General features: G+C 37.2%; 3 protein-coding genes across 4 annotated transcripts; all 3 read left to right on the forward strand.

Moving 5' to 3' along the window:
- Positions 1–4,336: 4,336 nt before the first annotated feature.
- Positions 4,337–6,362, forward strand: LOC311283277 (uncharacterized protein). Its single transcript, XM_084397627.1, has 4 exons — positions 4,337–4,858; positions 4,938–5,031; positions 5,121–5,208; positions 5,286–6,362. Exons 1-4 carry the CDS (start codon positions 4,819–4,821, stop codon positions 5,976–5,978), a joined length of 915 nt encoding a protein of 304 aa, XP_084253753.1. The 5' UTR covers positions 4,337–4,818; the 3' UTR covers positions 5,979–6,362.
- A 1,172-nt stretch (positions 6,363–7,534) lies between these two features.
- LOC311283231 (uncharacterized protein) lies at positions 7,535–10,139 on the forward strand. Of its 2 annotated transcripts, XM_084397553.1 has the most exons (4): positions 7,535–7,726; positions 8,021–8,114; positions 8,922–9,015; positions 9,178–10,139. In XM_084397553.1, the coding sequence occupies exons 1-4, from the start codon at positions 7,705–7,707 to the stop codon at positions 9,883–9,885; spliced, it is 918 nt and encodes a 305-aa protein (XP_084253679.1). In that variant the 5' UTR covers positions 7,535–7,704; the 3' UTR covers positions 9,886–10,139. The 2 variants fall into 2 exon arrangements, with proteins under 2 accessions (XP_084253679.1, XP_084253680.1); XM_084397554.1 differs by lacking the exons at positions 7,535–7,726; positions 8,021–8,114 and adding an exon at positions 8,150–8,247.
- A 1,163-nt stretch (positions 10,140–11,302) lies between these two features.
- Positions 11,303–16,578, forward strand: mxh (myxovirus (influenza virus) resistance H). The gene is made up of 13 exons (XM_084397555.1): positions 11,303–11,640; positions 11,762–11,958; positions 12,052–12,189; positions 12,305–12,459; positions 12,927–13,065; positions 13,172–13,370; positions 13,470–13,548; positions 13,624–13,746; positions 13,839–13,971; positions 14,238–14,396; positions 14,498–14,574; positions 14,663–14,920; positions 15,021–16,578. Exons 1-13 carry the CDS (start codon positions 11,591–11,593, stop codon positions 15,243–15,245), a joined length of 1,932 nt encoding a protein of 643 aa, XP_084253681.1. The 5' UTR covers positions 11,303–11,590; the 3' UTR covers positions 15,246–16,578.
- Positions 16,579–16,763: the final 185 nt, after the last annotated feature.

Consider the following 16,763-nt stretch of genomic DNA (forward strand, 5'->3'; position numbering starts at 1 on the left):
GTAATGTGTAGTGTACTTCAAACCTTAAATGTATATATGTAAACAAAAAAAAAAAAAAAAAAAATAGTGCACTTGCAGATAGCCTAATATTAATCAAATAACATGCTACTTAAATAGAGTATCATGATGTTTCTTAACACACTTAAGCACAGTTTTAAAAATGTGCACTTTGTAATAAGGTCAAATTAAACGTTTAACTTTAAAGTACATTTTGATTCATATTTTAATAATCTTTAATGTTTTAAAGAAGAACATGTAACCCCTAAAGTTCTACTCGCCCCGCTCCGAGCGGGACTCTAACTGGCGTCTCTGGCATGGGAGGTGGGCGGACTTACAAGGACACTAAAGACCGCAGCCTCTAGCGTCAACCGCTACAGTGCCTCTTGAGGCCAGGGGAGTGAGGTTTACATGCACAGCTCTTACTAGCCTACGTCCGTTACACTCATGCCCCTAAACCTCACTTCCATCCGGGTCACGGCACCAGTGTAACCCCTCCGGTCCTACTCGCCCCCGCTCTGAGCGGGAACCGGCGTCTCGGCATAGGAGGCGGGCGCATTAACAAAGACGCTAAAGACCGCAATCTCTATAGCGTCAGTCGCTAGTATGCCTCTTGTGGCCAGGGGAGTGAGGTCTACACAGCTCTTACTAGTTGGCATCTGTTACATACACATATTTTGATGTGTTGACCAACATACCAAAGCAGATGTGAAGTAGGCCTACTTGATTATAATTAAGTGTAGTGTTATTTGATATTACATTAGGTACTAAATTGCAACTTCATCACCACTACTGACCGGTTAAACACCTGGATTAATACACATTCCCATTTTTTAAACCCACAATATCTGCAACATGAGACCAGATTTTTAGATTGGTTAAAAAGTTGGAACAGCTGATCTGAGACTACTTACTATCTTCATCCTAACTCCAGTTTGTCATTCCGAACTGATCGTTCCCCTCCCCCAGCCACGCCTCTGGTAAATTAGAGATCAAGCCAAATGTCTTTCCTGATCCAGGCCCTGCCCTCCTGTATCACCTCAGTGCCGCAATGACGGCTGATGATGTCAAACCCTACCCACACATGGAGTCGAGTGAGTGCCTGTGCAGCCGGCCATATGGCGTAAATGATACTAAACGCACAAGGCATGTATGCTTTAACTTTGACGACCATTCACATGCACAACTGCTCGCTGTCATAGGATTACATTGAAGACACACACTCGAGTGAACACATACATGCACACACACACACACACATAGCAGGATTACCAACACAGTTCCACACAGACATAGCAAGATTACAGAGACACATACAACCCCCTCTTCTTCCCCAACACAGGATACAGACTGCTGGATTAGAGAGACACAGATTCACATAGAGGGAAATTGCAATACAGTGCATGTCAAAAACTCTCTCAAATGCTCTGTTGAGAATAAAAACACATGCATGCTCTAATAAGATCGTATTTATACACCTAAATATGTTAAATACACATCCGTATCTGATCCAGATGTTGATTTTAAGTACAAAATGGCCATTTTGGTCATTTGAGTGACAGATGCAACACTTTACATAAGGGCCAACGTGATTCTGAAAGACAAGGGCTTGAGGTTTAATTGGCACCGTTGGATCGATCAGGCTCTGTTGGAGTGCTCACATTGAGATATTGAATAGCATCCTTGCACAAACAGAACGTAGAAGTCACAAACACACCATCAACCTTACACACTTCATGTGCACACGCGCAGGCACAAACACACCGTCACAGAATAACCTCACTAATCTTCTCTCAATGGTTTAAAGCCGCTGAAGAAGCTTAATAATTTAAGAGGAAAACAGCATCAGTGCTTTTAAGGACATATGCACAGAGATTAGCCCCCTTGCACCACGCAGAACAACAAAGGACACCCTTTCACATGACTGAACTGATGATGCAAAATGCATTTTGTTATCAATACGATAAAGTAGAGTGGGCAATATATCGATGTAACAGAGTTTTGCTCGTTCTACTTCTTTATGATGTTCAATATCTGCCAGAAAGGAATCGACTGCTTTTTACTATACATTTGTCCATGTCATTGTGTACTTAAAGTCCCCCTGTGGTGAAAATCAAGCTTTTAATGTTGTTTATAACAAAGGTTATGTGGTGTTTTGAATATGCTTTAAGACAAATCATGTGCAAATGCATAAGTCACACCATTGCTGAGTATTTTCTCCTTAAAACTGCAGTGAACCAAAGACAGTCTCAAAATTGCGGTTTGAAATCGCTGGTGTTTCTGACGTCACAACTTTGTAACCAATCATGTCAACGAGCTGGTGCGAGTGAGTGGAGGTGGGGCTAATTTGCATATTCATAGAACTGCGTGTACTTAAATAAGGCAACGGTGTAGAGTTACATTCAAGCTATTTTAAGGCATGAAGACATTGAAGGAAAAAACATTTAAATATGTAATTTTGGTGATCAAAGATGAGTTGTAAGGGATAAAATTGTTGATGGGGAGGGCTTTATGAAAAATTTGATGTGTATGTTCTTTGTTTATGTCCTGTTGTTCTGTCATTTATGAAAGGCTGTTTTTTAAAAAATTACGGCATTCTGTTTGTGCCAAAAACAAAATCTGTTGGGGTGCTTTTACACAAGCACTTTTGGTCTGCACTCGGGTGCGTTTGACGTCGGAGTTCGGTTTGTTTGGATGATATGAACACTGCTTTCCTAACTCAGGTGCGCACCTGCGAACCGTACCCGAGTCCACATAAAAAGGTTTGGGGGTGAACGTGATTTCACCAAGCAGAACATGTTCCTGGATCAACATTACAATCAACCAGTCAAACTGAGGGATATGCTTACAGTTTAGGCTTAAAACAAGGGTTAGAGGCTTTTACATTATTCTTATTCACCTATCATTTCCCTCAGATTTTAGGGATAAGTTATGGGCAGGGTTAGATTGCAGACTATGTTTTTGGACAGGAATGTTGTTCCAGGATCAACAAAAGATGTTGATCCAGGAACATGTCTAATGACTTTACTTGGCAAAATCACAGTGACCGGCAAGGGGTAGGGGTGAGCAATCACCCGCGGGTTCAGACCAGGCAATCGAACCACGTGTGAAAGCACCCTAAAACTATAAACATTATGACGGAGCATGAAGATGAAACATAAAGACTATAGGCAAATTCACACTGCACCACCAGACGCCGACAGACAGCAACAGACACTTCGTCTGGTTTTGTTGGATCAGTATGTTAGCCCTGTCTGAGTCTGTTGGCATCTATCAGTGCTTGTTTTCTTGGGTTGAACATGGTGAATAGGCGCTTGTCGGGTTGTAGAATGTCAATACAGGTTTAACAATATAGACATAGACAAATGCATTGTACAAAGCAATCAAACTTTTTTGTTTTTTGGCACAAACGGCATGCCATATTTACACACTTTCCTGTCTTTTAAATGCATCTGAAAGTTTCATGCATCAGCTGCTTGGCAGATCTAAGCATTAACTGGGCCACATGTCTCTTGTCCAATTAGTTGATTAATTGTATGTTGACACTCCATCCTGACAGGACTTGTTGACTGTTTCTTCATTAGGGAAGAAGTCCCTCTCTATTATTAATAGTTTAGCAGTGGCTTGTAAAGGTCAAATGCATTGGTTGAGATTTCAAACATGCTACATGAAGATCTGGATAGGATAATAGCAGCTGTTCATTTATATAAAGAGCACTGTACTTATTTTATAAGTAAATCTGATGTGGAGATGTTTATAACCCATTATTATTACATTAATTATAACCCAGCTCATGTCGTGCCTTTGTGTAGAGTGATACAATGTTTTTTCACTGGGCAAAGGGCATATACCTTTCTTAGACCCAACTATTATTTTAACTTTTACATTTTAATCTTGTGGAAAGATTTACTTTTTCATATCCATATTCATAATACAACGTCCATCTGCTATTATTGGGATATCTCATTTCTCACCTTCACCATTGGGTGGAAATGTGTTGCTTGGTTATGTTTTCTATCATGGGACAAAAGTTGTCTTCCTCCAGGTGGCGTATGCGGCTGAGAACCGCAACCTCCACGAGTACATTAATAAAAATCTCAGGACGTTATTATTGGATACATTTGTTCACTAAAAAGTATAATTGGTTAAATCTATCAATAGCCTATGTTAAAACGTAGCATGCAAAACTGACCCACGAAAAATGATTTAAAAAAACCTCATCTTCACAAACGACTTTGATTGGTCAATTCTGATCATCGCTGAGAAAAGTAACAGTTGTCACATGGTTGTATTGTCCAGTGGTGCCTGTTATTTTTCTCAGCGCTGTTCGGGATAGACCAATCACAGTTGTTTGTGAATACCGTATGACAAGAATTTAAACCTAAATAATGACACTAAAGTAGTCTTTTAATTGAAAATAAACAGAGAAGAACTAAAAATTATAATTTATACATATTAGAGACAACCTCCGGTCCACTAAGCCACGCCCCGTTTAATGTTAATTCCTTTATTTGGTCTTTAGTTTGGTCTGTTCTAGCCAGTAGCCATAGAAAGAGCTCGTTAGTGCGTTTGAGTTTAATGATTTAAGCACACGTAGTAATTCTGTTTAGGTCAAACTAGATTTAGCATTTCGACACGTAGTTCTATAAGCATTCCAAAGACTTATATTCGCTCCTTCAATGTAAGGGCACTTAGTAGGCAGCCTATCCAGGATGTGCTCGTACGGCGCCATTTTCCCTGGGAGGGAATGTTAACAGAAGCACACTGCCAACGTGCACTATTAAGGGCCCTAGAAATCTGTTTTACGAAGTGATATAAAATATGGATTCAGCGTCGACCAGCTCTAAACACATCTATAAAAGTAAGTCGTTCGTTTTTGCGCGAAACTAATAAGTAATGTGAGCATTAAGCTAACTAACTGGCTGTTTTATTTGCACTAGTGTCTACTGAGGATATCACAAAACTGATACAGCTGCGGTCGAGCAACTCAGCGCTTTTTGACGGGAGGAAAAATTCGTCAAAAACAGCCTGGAGGTGCGATTTGTAACCTTAGAATTTGCACTGATCTCTCACAGTGTGTATTCTGATTAAAAGTTATTATATTGTTAATTGTTCCCCCCTAGTGCAATACTCAGAGAAATGGGGCTTGATGAAAAGATGACAACTGAGCAGATTGCCAAAAAGTGGGAAAACCTGAAGGCAAGATATAAGGTTGGTCTCACTGCCAATTGTGTTTTTCAAATGCCAACATATTCAACAGTTTAATGAATTTACCAATTTATTACAAGGATGCAAAATATCCTCCCACCGGCGTGGAGAAGAACCCCACCTGCTGGAAATGGTTCAATCTCATGGACGATGCTCTGAGTGAAGAGTTTGAAGAAAAGATCAGCCAGCAAGTGATCACGTCAGAACCTGAAAATGATAATGCACCTCATCCGAGTAAGAAGTTACGCCAGATCAAAGTCGGAGGGGAAATATTGGAATTTCTGGAAGAGGAAGGAACTTCCGTGAACGTGCCAGCAGCCACCAAAACACATCTGGTTAAGCAGGGAATACAAAAAGGCAAACAGACAGCAGAGAGCTATTCATTGGACATGATGAGAACCAAACTTCAAAGAGATAGACAGCTTCTAGAGAAAGAGCTCGGAGGCCTGGACAGAGAAAAAGCCCTTCTGGAGCGGGAAAGGGCCCTTGCAGATCGGGAAAGAGCGGCTCTTCACCGGGACAGAGCCCAGGTAGAGAAGGACAAAGCTGCGGTTAAAAGAGACAAGGCGTCATTGGAACAGGACCGAGCCCGACTGCAGAAAGACAGAGACGCATTGGCCTGGGACAGAGCGGCCCTTGAAAGAGACAGAAGGTCGGCGGATTTCACAAATCACGTAAAAAGCAGTTCAGGATGCAATGGACTGGACTGTCCTCATGAAAAGAACAGAGAAAAATTAATATTCTTACTTGAAAGAGTGATTGAAAAAATGTGAAGCAACTCTGAGAATGAGGCAAACCTCAGGGAAAATACTGTGAGATAATGGGATATCTGAACACTCCTTAAGGATTGGGTTGTTGTCTTTGCAGTCTGAAGAGACATTAAAACACCTTATTTGTGAATTTTTTTTTTTTTTTTTTTTCACTCCTAAATCAATCACATTTGTCAAACACACAGTCTTGCCCTGACTGGAGTTCACTTACCACATACATTGGCAGGGTGCACAAGGGCCCCTAAATTAAAATGTTTCTGAGATTTGTTAAATTATTTGTGAGTGTTGACTAAGAAACACGGAATGTGATGATTTATTTCTGATGTAATGTAATATAATAGTGTCTGTCAGTAAAGTATACCGTTTGTGCCAAACAATAAAGGTCAAAACCCAAGATTGGCGGTCCACTGTGTTTTCATTCAGATGCGCAAAGGAGAATTGAATATAGTTTACCAGGGTGTTAGTTTTGTAGATTACGTGGTAAATTTAGATTTTATTGTTTATTACTTTAGTGTTAAAAGTTTGTTAAAAAGTATAAAAAGCTGTTTAATGACAGGTTCCATCTTAGTCACAAATGGTCAATGTTTTTTCAATGAGCGGTAAGGTGTTCAACAATAAACCTACACTAAAAAATATACACTTAAGTGTAACAACTAGGCCTGGTCTCAGTTTTTAAGTGTAATTTTCACTCAAATGTTAACAAAACATATACAAAAAAAAATATATATATTATTATGATGAATTTGTACATTTTAATGCCCTCAAAGACAGTAATACATGGTTAAATGACTCACTGAGTGATAATGCAAATAGTAACAATGTGTTCGTCAGGAGTTGATTAGATATGCAGTGTTGCAATGTAAAAAAAAAAAAAAACGTTTGTGAATTTTTTGTGTGTAAATCCTGTGATCAAACGCTTTGGGTCTCAGTGTGCAATTCCACAAACCTTGAAGACCTTCTGAATGTGTATAAGCAGTAGACTTTTTTAGAATAGGAAAATGAAAAAGATAAAAGAAAAGTAGTAGGGTGAATCAATGAATTATGAATAATTTACTGCCATTGTGAGAATAACATGTAATCATGTAATCAATAGAAAATTAACTGTAGTCTAATTACACGTATTTAAAAATTTAGGCTATAACAACTTTTTGGAATCAGATACATAATCCAGATTACATGTAATCATTTACCCAGTGACTGTTGATCAGCATTATGTTAGTGTTTACAGATTTGAATAACCTTTATTATTTTTATTTTCAGTTTTCATGTTAATTTTTTTCCCAGCTATTTTATATTTCCAGTGATTTTAGTTCTTCATCTTAAACTTATTTCCAGAAAAACATTTCTAATATTCCTTTAGTTTAAGTTTTTAATAATATTTATAATTATATTATGTCTGTTGTATTTATTTTAGCTTTGAATTTATTAGCTTTAAAAAATGATTTAGCGTTTTTTGTTGTTGCAGGATTTAGACTCAATTTCTCATAAAACGTGTAGATTTACGATCTATAACTGAATATGAAATGGAATTTCATACAGCTGTTTTGCTCCTGACAGCTAGAGGGCAATAATCTGACATCATTCGTTTGGAAACGGGAAAATCTGTGAAGAAGTGCTGTCTGCAACAGACGCACAAACGGTTGATGAAGAAGTGAAATAAATCCATAATATTCATGATATTACGTTATATCTCATTAGAGGAGTTTGGCCACCTCTCTCACTTTAAGAAATGGCGCAACCATCTCAACAGTGTGAGTGTCATTCTATAAAGCTGCACTGAGTCTGCACGCATGCAAAACTTTCGCACATATCTGTAACTCTCTTTTATGAGTTCATGTGTGATTCAGCGTGGATTTAAAACCAGTTTAATGTACATGACATGCGCAGTTGCATTAGCTTAATAAATAAGGTTTTATTACTATTTTTTTCAGACTGTCAGTTATCAGTGTTTATAATGTGGTTTGACTGGGCTGTTTGTTTTATCACATACAAACCTACAGTGAATTCATATTGTCCTGTTTGTTTGCATTGCGGTTCTGTTTCAGGGTCTCACAAGGACACAGAGACACTGATCAGGTGGCGCATGGCCCATGGCTATTTATTCTCAGGCTGGAGAAACACATGCAGAAATGGCTGGGAGTATGTATTCATTGTGATTCATTTTGCATCTGTAGTACATGTTGTTTGTATACTCATTTTCTATGCTTATTGTTGAAATTGTTTTACAATATAGGGGTTTTCACATTTTTCTTACCAGGGACCCTCATTTATGGTAACCCCCTTTCTAAAATTTTAAGACACATACTTCATCTATTATAATTACCCATATATATTGTGTAATATTAACAATAAAAATATTGATTATGTTAATTATCGGCTGTATTATATATAAATTATTTACGTTTATTTTTTATAAGTTGCTATGCAATTTATTTTAAATATTTGGCAAATGTTTAGTTATGAATTAGTTATTTTAATTTGATTATGTATTTGTTGCTACTCACTTTAGATTACAATTAAATGTTAAATTAAATACATTTAATAATTTTAGCGGTCTTCACTATAAATATAGTTACAAAGCAGATTTACAGATAATATTTTCTTACAGCACCAAACAAGCCAGATTAAGGTCACAATGGCAAAAGAGATCTCATTAGAAATAAACAGCACAAGTAATGGTTTAAATATAATATATTTTTTGAAATTATTCTTAAATAGTTAAATAACAATATAAACAAATCTATAAATATAATAATATAATAATTGTGTTAAACATTTAATTATTCCCTTAAGTAAACATTAAAAGTAAAAAAAAAAATTAGTTGTAATTAAATATCTCAAATTTTTTATAGACATTAGTGTCACCCAAACAATTTAAAAAAACCCAGTCTTAATCTATATTCATTTGCAAAAGAGAAATTGACAAAGAGAGTTTTCTGTTTGTAGGATGTTCATTCAAGAGACAAAATCAAACCTGGATGGAAATATCACTTCTCAAAGAGCAAAACGAAAGTGGGAGAACTTAAAATGCAAATACAAGGTAAGATGGATGCATAGGGTCTGTCTTATATTATTAAAATTATTTACTTGTATAGCTACACTCATACTGTATTTTCTTTAGAAAATATACAAATCTAGTTATAAATTAAATATATTTGCATGCAATTGCCCTAGTGTAGTTTTCTCTACGCTTTTTGCCTAGGTTTTAAAAGCTCTTGCGAAGGATGTCGAAACGGTTAAACCTGAATCCTGGCGGTGGTTCAGACTCATGGAAAAGGCAGTAGATGGCGATCCCACTGAAGTCGACCCTCCTAAACCGACCTTACTGACCAACCTGGCGGATGAGACCGAATGTGCAGCCCAGCCCTGCAAGAAGATGTATCAGGTAGAAATGGGGAGTGATATTTTAGAATTACTGACTCATTCGGTCATCGAGGTCAATACTCAAGCGACGGTAGCCGATGATGGACCCTCATCAGATACAGCAGAAAGCGTGAAAGAGAGACCGATGGAAAAAAGCCCCCCAGAGACTAATGACGAGCTACACTTTGAAAGAGCCAAACTCAGAAGAGAGCGACAGCTTCTGGAGAAGGAGCACGCGGACCTGGACCGAGAGCGAGTGCTGTTGGAGCGCGAGAGAGCTGTCGCTGACAGAGAGAAAACGGCATTGGAGAGAGACAGAGCCCAGTTGGAAAAGGACCGAGCTGCAATTGACAGGGAAAGAGCGTCTCTGGAACAGGACAGAGCGAGACTGGAGCGGGACAGAGCGGCCCTTGAAAGAGACAGAGAGACTTTAACCGCCATGGCTCTTGAGACAAATGGCACAGGACACACTGAACCACACTCCCCATATGCCGAGGACAGAAAAAGATTAATATTTTTGTTCGAGAAACTAATCGAGAGATTTTGAAATCATTCTGAAGCACTTAAAAGCATCAATGTTGCTCATTCTGTAGGTATTTAAAATAATAAATTATTTAAGGTAAAGTGTTTCATGTTAAGTTGCCCCTTTTACTTAGACACATTTAGAGGAAATGTGTTCAGAGCTGTAAAGTTCTAGTTCATTGGAGTTCAGTACAATACATAATGGATAATTCATGTTAAGTTTATTCCCCCTATTTTCAGGTTCTTGGATGCATTGATTAAAGTTATTGTTTCAGTTTTTGAGCTGAATCATTCATATTTATTTAGTGCCACACAATCTAGGCCCTGGTTTCACAGACAGGGTTTAGATTAAGCCAGGATTGGGCCTTGGTTCAATTAGCTTTTATAAACGTGGCTTAGAAAAATACATTACTGCTGTGCCTTTTGAGACAAAACAATGGCACTGACATGTTTTAAGATCTGTCAGTGCAAGTTGCTTTCAGTTGAGACAGCTCAAACATGCAATTTGGTCTGGGACTATTTTTAAGCCTTGTCTGTGAAACCGGGCACTAGACTAGAAGAAGAGCTGTGTCCCTTTTTAAAGGCTGCATATGTCATTGAGGATTTCTCATTTCAGAAAAGTAACCATTATAAAACTGACAGTTATTCCTCACGGAGCATAATTTACTCTAATGTCATTCTTGCTTTGGAATGTAATGGTTACTTTTCTGAAATGAGGCAGCTTCAATGATGTATGTATGTGACCTCAGGAGGATGCAGCCTTCGAAATGAGAAATATTTTTTTATGGAGATATTAAGTAGAATATGTTTTCCATTGTTTTGTTCATAGAGAGTTGCTGATGAGGTGACTCATTTCGAGCATTGAAATGACAGCTTTAAATTGAGATTAAAGGAGGGCTCGCATTTACCATTTACTGTAAATTTTAGCTGTGAAAATCCAGTAATTTTAATAGAAATCCACGCAAACTGGAATTACACACGAGGGTGGAATATTTCCCCATTGCAGATTTTGTAACATGGATTTGCTGTGTTGACCAACAGAAAGCTACTTGGTTTGAATTAGAATTTTTTTATTACTGTAAAATCTGCAAATCATTTACTGAAACTGCATGGCAGGTTTGCATTAAACAACATATGCAAAAGACAAAACAAAACATATTTTTATTAGATTTTGCAATTCAGCTTTTGTGGTAACTGTTTCCTCATTCAGGTCTCGCCAATAATATCATAGCTTAAATATACAGCACAGCGACTGTCTTTCAATGATTTACTCATTGTGGAATCTGAGTCTGTTAAACTATTAAAAATGGACTTTAAGAAAACAATTATTTTCCAAGTGTGATAGTTGAAAAATAAGCACATGAAACACGCTAATACAATGGCTATACGAATCAACAAGTTCCCATAAAACAATGGCCCAAACCACAGTATATTTGCATTCTGTTCTTCCCTTATTTTTTCCCTAACTCAAGGTCGGTTCAAGTGCTGACCATATCCTTTCTGTAAAACTAAATTCTGCTTATGGTTTACTATTGTTATCTGTGGAGCCCCCTCCCAAAACCACAGACAATATTAAACCTATAAAAGGTTCATAGTATGCATTTGACACTGATTTGCCAGGACCAAACTTTCTAATTAAAACTAGTTCTCATTAAAACACATTTGCAGCTAAAAGAAAGCACTTTTAAATTGTTTTAGGATCAATCAGTGAGATTTATATCATTTCAGTCATGGACAGCTCACCAGAAATATTGGATTTTGATTCTTCAGATGAAAATGGGTAAGGAACTTTTTTTTATTCTGCACTTAAACTTACAAAGCAGGCTTCAAACTTTCTACAAATCAACCATGCTTCTTTTTGGAAAAAAATTCAGTGTAACTGTCAAATGTGCGTTTTTAAGTCCCGAGAACAGTGGAATATTTCTGCAGCAGTGGGACGCACAGGTTCGACCCTACATTGAGATGATTGACTTCATGAGGCGGATTGGCATTGAGAGGGAACTTGCACTGCCGGCCATTGCAGTGGTGGGAGACCAGAGCTCAGGGAAAAGCTCTGTTCTAGAGGCGCTGTCAGGAGTCGCTCTGCCTCGTGGGAGTGGTATGTTGTACACCGACAATATACTGTATATATCTTATTTACATTGTTCTGCTTACGTTAGGAGGCATCTGTATATTCTGATGGTCCATTCAGGTATTGTCACTCGCTGTCCACTGGAGCTTAAACTCAGGAAACTGAGTATTGGGAGCGACTGGACCGCCATAATCTCTTACAATGAAGTGCGAGAGACCTTTCATGATCCCAAACAAGTTGAAAGTTACGTCAGAAGGGGTGAGGTTATATTTCAAGCTATTATCATTTATAAATAATCATTATAATATTAGCTTAATATATAATGAATGAATGAATGAATGTTGAGTAAGTATGTAGTATTTGTCTTTAACAGCACAAAATATGCTTGCTGGAGATGGGGTAGGAATCTGCGATGATCTCATCAGTTTAGAGATCGCATCACCTGATGTTTGCGACCTCACACTGATCGATCTACCTGGTATAACAAGAGTACCCGTAAAAGGGCAACCGGAAGACATTGGAGACCAGGTGATACGAAAATTGTTGCACTTCATTTTACAGTATGTGCACTTAAATTTACTTACAGCGTATTTACCTAAGAAGTACTGGATAATATAAGGTAATAATATGGGTTAAGGTTAGGTTTAGGGGTAGGTTCATGGTTAGTACCTAGTTATTACTCCATTATTACTAGAATAAGTCCTGTTCCCCGTGTACATACTATGTACTTATTACAATAAGTTTAAAGTTTGTACTAATTACAATAACTGGGTGTAACTAGGTATTAACCCCTGTAGTTACCTTATAATACCCATTATTTTCTTGGTACAGTGTAAGTACATGCAAGTACACGTATTGTAAAATAAGGTGCATCCAAAAATGAGGAAAAAAAATCATAAATTAAAACCTGCAACATGATGATGTTACATGCATACTACAGTTTTAAATGTTTCAGGTCTTCATTGTCTTATAAATTAGCCTTTGATTAACTGCAGATTCGACGCCTGATAATGAAATTCATTGGAAAAAAAGAAACCATTAATTTGGTTGTTGTTCCCTGCAATGTTGACGTCGCAACCACAGAAGCACTTAGAATGGCTCAGGGTGTTGATCCTGATGGCTCAAGGACTTTAGGTATTATTACACATCTTAGTACTTAGATTAGAAAATGAGTTTTGCTTGATACAACACATAATATCACAGCATGGCAATTTCATTCATGTCTGTTCAAACGCTTCAGCAATATTGACAAAGCCAGACCTGGTAGATAAAGGAGCAGAGGCTGACGTCTTACAAGTACTGCAGGGTAAAGTGGTTACTCTCAAAAAGGGCTTCACCATTGTCCGATGTAGAGGCCAGAGTGATATCAATGAAAACGTTTCTCTGGCTGAAGCCACGAGACAGGAAAAGGAGTTCTTCGCCAATAACACGCACTTCAGGTATTACGTTGCATTTAACCTGGTAGATATTCTTTAGTTATCTGTTATTTTATGTAATGTTCAAAGCCACTTAAGAGTCTTTTATTCTGTTGCCACCAGTTATCTTCTTGAAGAGCAGAGAGCCACAATATCCTGCCTGGCCACCAGACTCACTAAAGAGCTGGTCGAACACATCAAGGCAAGTCTAAACATTGCAAAATAATCTAAAACTTACTCTAAACACTAAAGTTATGAGTTATTCCTTATTTTACAGGCTTCACTTCCATCTCTAAGAGATCAAATTCACATCAACTTGTCTGCAGTGAGATTTGAGCTCAAGGGTTATGATGAAGGTCCTCCTTTAGAACCTGAGCGCATGGGGCCTTATCTCAGCAAGGTACAGTAAGTGCAAGCATTAGCTGTTACTTGTAATGTCCAATATCTGAGCAATCCTGGCTGAAATGAACTTCTGTTTCTCTGCACGTGTAGAAAATCTTGGAGTTCAGTGACCAGATAAGTGAGATGTGTAGAACAGGAGAATCAGACAATGGGAACCTCTACTCGCTCCTTCGACCAGTGTTCAAGCAATGGGAATGTCATCTGAGTAACTCCAAAGCATTGTGTACGTCATACGTCATTGGGACTTAACGTTGTTGAGAACCAATTTTTCTTCAGTTTTTTTTAGTCTTGGTATGATTTAGCACGATTTGGATATTCTGTCTCCACCCATTAGGCCCAAATTACATTCGCTCCTCCTCGCTGGACATATATAGCGAGTGATACAGTGAAAAGAACCAATCAAATTTGAGGAACTAACATACAAAACTTTCACCATTGACCTTTAATCTTATAATTTGTGGTAACTATCCTAAGTTTATTTTATTTTAGTCAGAGAGTCTGTAAAAGAGATGACAGAAAAATATGAAGAGGCCCATCGTGGGAGAGAACTGGTGACCTTCAGTGACTACTGTGTGTATGAATCAATGGTAAAGAAACATGTTGGAGATCTTAAACAACCAGCATTGGATACTTTGAGGCTCATCCGAGGTAGTTGCCTGAACTTTAACTGGCTTTTTTTTTTAAACGTTGTATATGGATTACATTTGAAATTATTTATAATAACAGTTCTCATTTAAATATAACCTTAGGTATTGTGCAAAAGGAGTTCAGGGCCGTGTGTGAGCTGTGTTTCCCAAACTTCCCTCATCTGAGACACATAATACTGGTGTGTTAAAATTACACTTGTTGATCACATTAAATCATCTTAAAAGACAATAAACGTCTTAAACATAACATATTTGATGTTCCCTTAGAACCATATTGATGAAATTCACTCAAAGCAAGAAAGCAAGGTGGATAAGAGGATCCATGAGTACATTAAAATGGAGAAGCTTGTGTACACACAGGATCCCATTTTTACCCAGAAAATTGTAGACTTCAAGTTTGTGGAAATGAGACAGCAGTATGAGTCCATTTGTTTGGATACGGGAGAGAACGCAACCTCACCCAACAACTGTGCTGTGTTTGACACCAGGAGCCTGACACCTGATAAACTGATCATCTACTACGAGGTGTAAATCAGCTTCTGACTTCAGTATTAGCTACTCGTGTTCTTTAATATTTGGTTTTGATGGCACTGAAAAACTCCCACATGGTCTCTCAATCAAACAGATTGTGTATCAGCGGCTGGCCGACTACATTCCCATGGTGATCCTGCTGTTCATACTGAAGGAAGCTGCCGTGATACTGCGGGCTCACGCGATGGACCTGCGGGATGGAGCAGATGTTGTGAAGCTGCTCCTGGAGGACACAGAGGCTGGTCGGAAGAGAGCAGACTTACACCAACGCATGGAGCGGCTGCGTCTGGCACAAGAACAAATCAGTATACATCTCTGAGACAGAAGTTTTCTCTGGTAAAGAAAGATGATGATCAACATTGTAATCTTCTTACAAAGAGTCCAGTGTTTGTGCACTGAAAAAAATTTGGAGTGACATTTACTTAAAAAAAGCTAGGCAACTTTTTCCACTCAGAAAATGCTAGTAAATTTACAAAGCTTTGCCAAGTAAAAACCTAAACACATTTATCAGTAGCTTTAATTAGAAATCTTTAAGCAAAATTTACTTGGAATATGGAATTAAGTAAACTTCACTTAACCTAGTTAAGTGAAAGTAACAAAGAAAATAAGAAACTTTAACTTGGCTAGTAAAAGGTTAATTAATATCGATTTAGTTGAAATTTCCTTTGCGTTACATTTCACTCAAACAATAAAATTGAATTATACCAGTCATTTATAGTATGTGCTTTACTTTGATTATCTAAGTAATTTATACTATAGCATGTCAGATATTAAGCATCATGTGAATGCAAAGACCTCAATACTTGGTAGACAATACACAATGACGGTAACATTTGATGGATCGTTTTTGTGTTTGAATGTGTCATTTTGAGCAGAAAATGTACTTGAAATGTCACAAAATGGTAAGTTACTAATCCTGACAACAAAAGCAATGATAAAACAGTGTAAATACAGCTGGAAACCAGTGAAAAATTAACCTCATTAATTATTCAAGGTCCAGTGCATTATGGGAACCCCAGTATCAGAAAAGTTGAGTAATTTTTACTTAATTTTATTGAGTTGATATTTACGCTTTCATTTCTACTCGCTTGAATTAAGTACTGATATGGAATTTACTTCGTTTTTTAAGTTCTTGCCTGAACTAACTTTTTCATGTAAATTACATTGTTTTTTTTCAGTAGTATTTACTTCACCAAAAAATCATTTTTTACAGTGTGGGGTTTAATGAACATATTGATTTTTTTTATTTTTTTTAATGTATTTGATCAGATTGAAACTGTTTAAGCTCCATTTAAAAATAGATATGTATCTGAAATAATAAACCCTCATCAAGATAAATGACTATGTGGTTAACTATATAACATTTGTAAATGATAAACCGTCAGTGATAGTTTGCTAAGCTACTGTAATAAAGATCATGTATACTCATGTATATAACATACCGACATGTATACTTAAATTTAAAATACAAATTATCTTACAAATAATAGGCCTTCATTCAAATAAAATGTCATCATAAGTTTTCTCAGATATTTTAAATACAGAGAAATCAATTTCTTATAAAACAGTGCAACATCACCTCGCATTGTTATTTTGTGTGAGAAAAATCACACTAAAAGAAAGAGACAAAGTTTTTTTAATTTATCCTTGATTAAAATAACTCACGTTTGATTGGCTTATACAGTGATTATTTTATATATACAGTTGCTTGTTATGAGTGCTTATAGATTATTTTATTAATGAATCCTGTCAAGTGAAATTAAATAAAAGACAACACTGATCAATCCAATTCAAGAACAAATCCTTGAGTCGGAATTGCCTGCTCGCTCAATTGATT

The sequence above is a fragment of the Rutilus rutilus genome (assembly GCF_951802725.1).
Source record: "Rutilus rutilus genome assembly, chromosome: 23".
Taxonomy (NCBI): Eukaryota; Metazoa; Chordata; class Actinopteri; order Cypriniformes; family Leuciscidae; genus Rutilus; species Rutilus rutilus.

What these genes read in the sequence shown, in the direction of transcription:
- mxh (XM_084397555.1), top strand. Translation starts at nt 11,591, where the DNA reads ATGGACAGCTCACCAGAAATATTGGATTTTGATTCTTCAGATGAAAAT. An exon ending in GAGTAACTCCAAAGCATTGT is followed by an intron (nt 13,972 to 14,237) that starts GTACGTCATACG and finishes ATTTTATTTTAG; the next exon opens with TCAGAGAGTCTGTAAAAGAG. An exon ending in ATCTGAGACACATAATACTG is followed by an intron (nt 14,575 to 14,662) that starts GTGTGTTAAAAT and finishes ATGTTCCCTTAG; the next exon opens with AACCATATTGATGAAATTCA.
- LOC311283231 (XM_084397553.1), top strand. Translation starts at nt 7,705, where the DNA reads ATGGCGCAACCATCTCAACAGT. An exon ending in GGCGCAACCATCTCAACAGT is followed by an intron (nt 7,727 to 8,020) that starts GTGAGTGTCATT and finishes GTTCTGTTTCAG; the next exon opens with GGTCTCACAAGGACACAGAG. An exon ending in ACTTAAAATGCAAATACAAG is followed by an intron (nt 9,016 to 9,177) that starts GTAAGATGGATG and finishes CTTTTTGCCTAG; the next exon opens with GTTTTAAAAGCTCTTGCGAA.
- LOC311283277 (XM_084397627.1), top strand. Translation starts at nt 4,819, where the DNA reads ATGGATTCAGCGTCGACCAGCTCTAAACACATCTATAAAA. An exon ending in CTCTAAACACATCTATAAAA is followed by an intron (nt 4,859 to 4,937) that starts GTAAGTCGTTCG and finishes TATTTGCACTAG; the next exon opens with TGTCTACTGAGGATATCACA. An exon ending in TCGTCAAAAACAGCCTGGAG is followed by an intron (nt 5,032 to 5,120) that starts GTGCGATTTGTA and finishes GTTCCCCCCTAG; the next exon opens with TGCAATACTCAGAGAAATGG.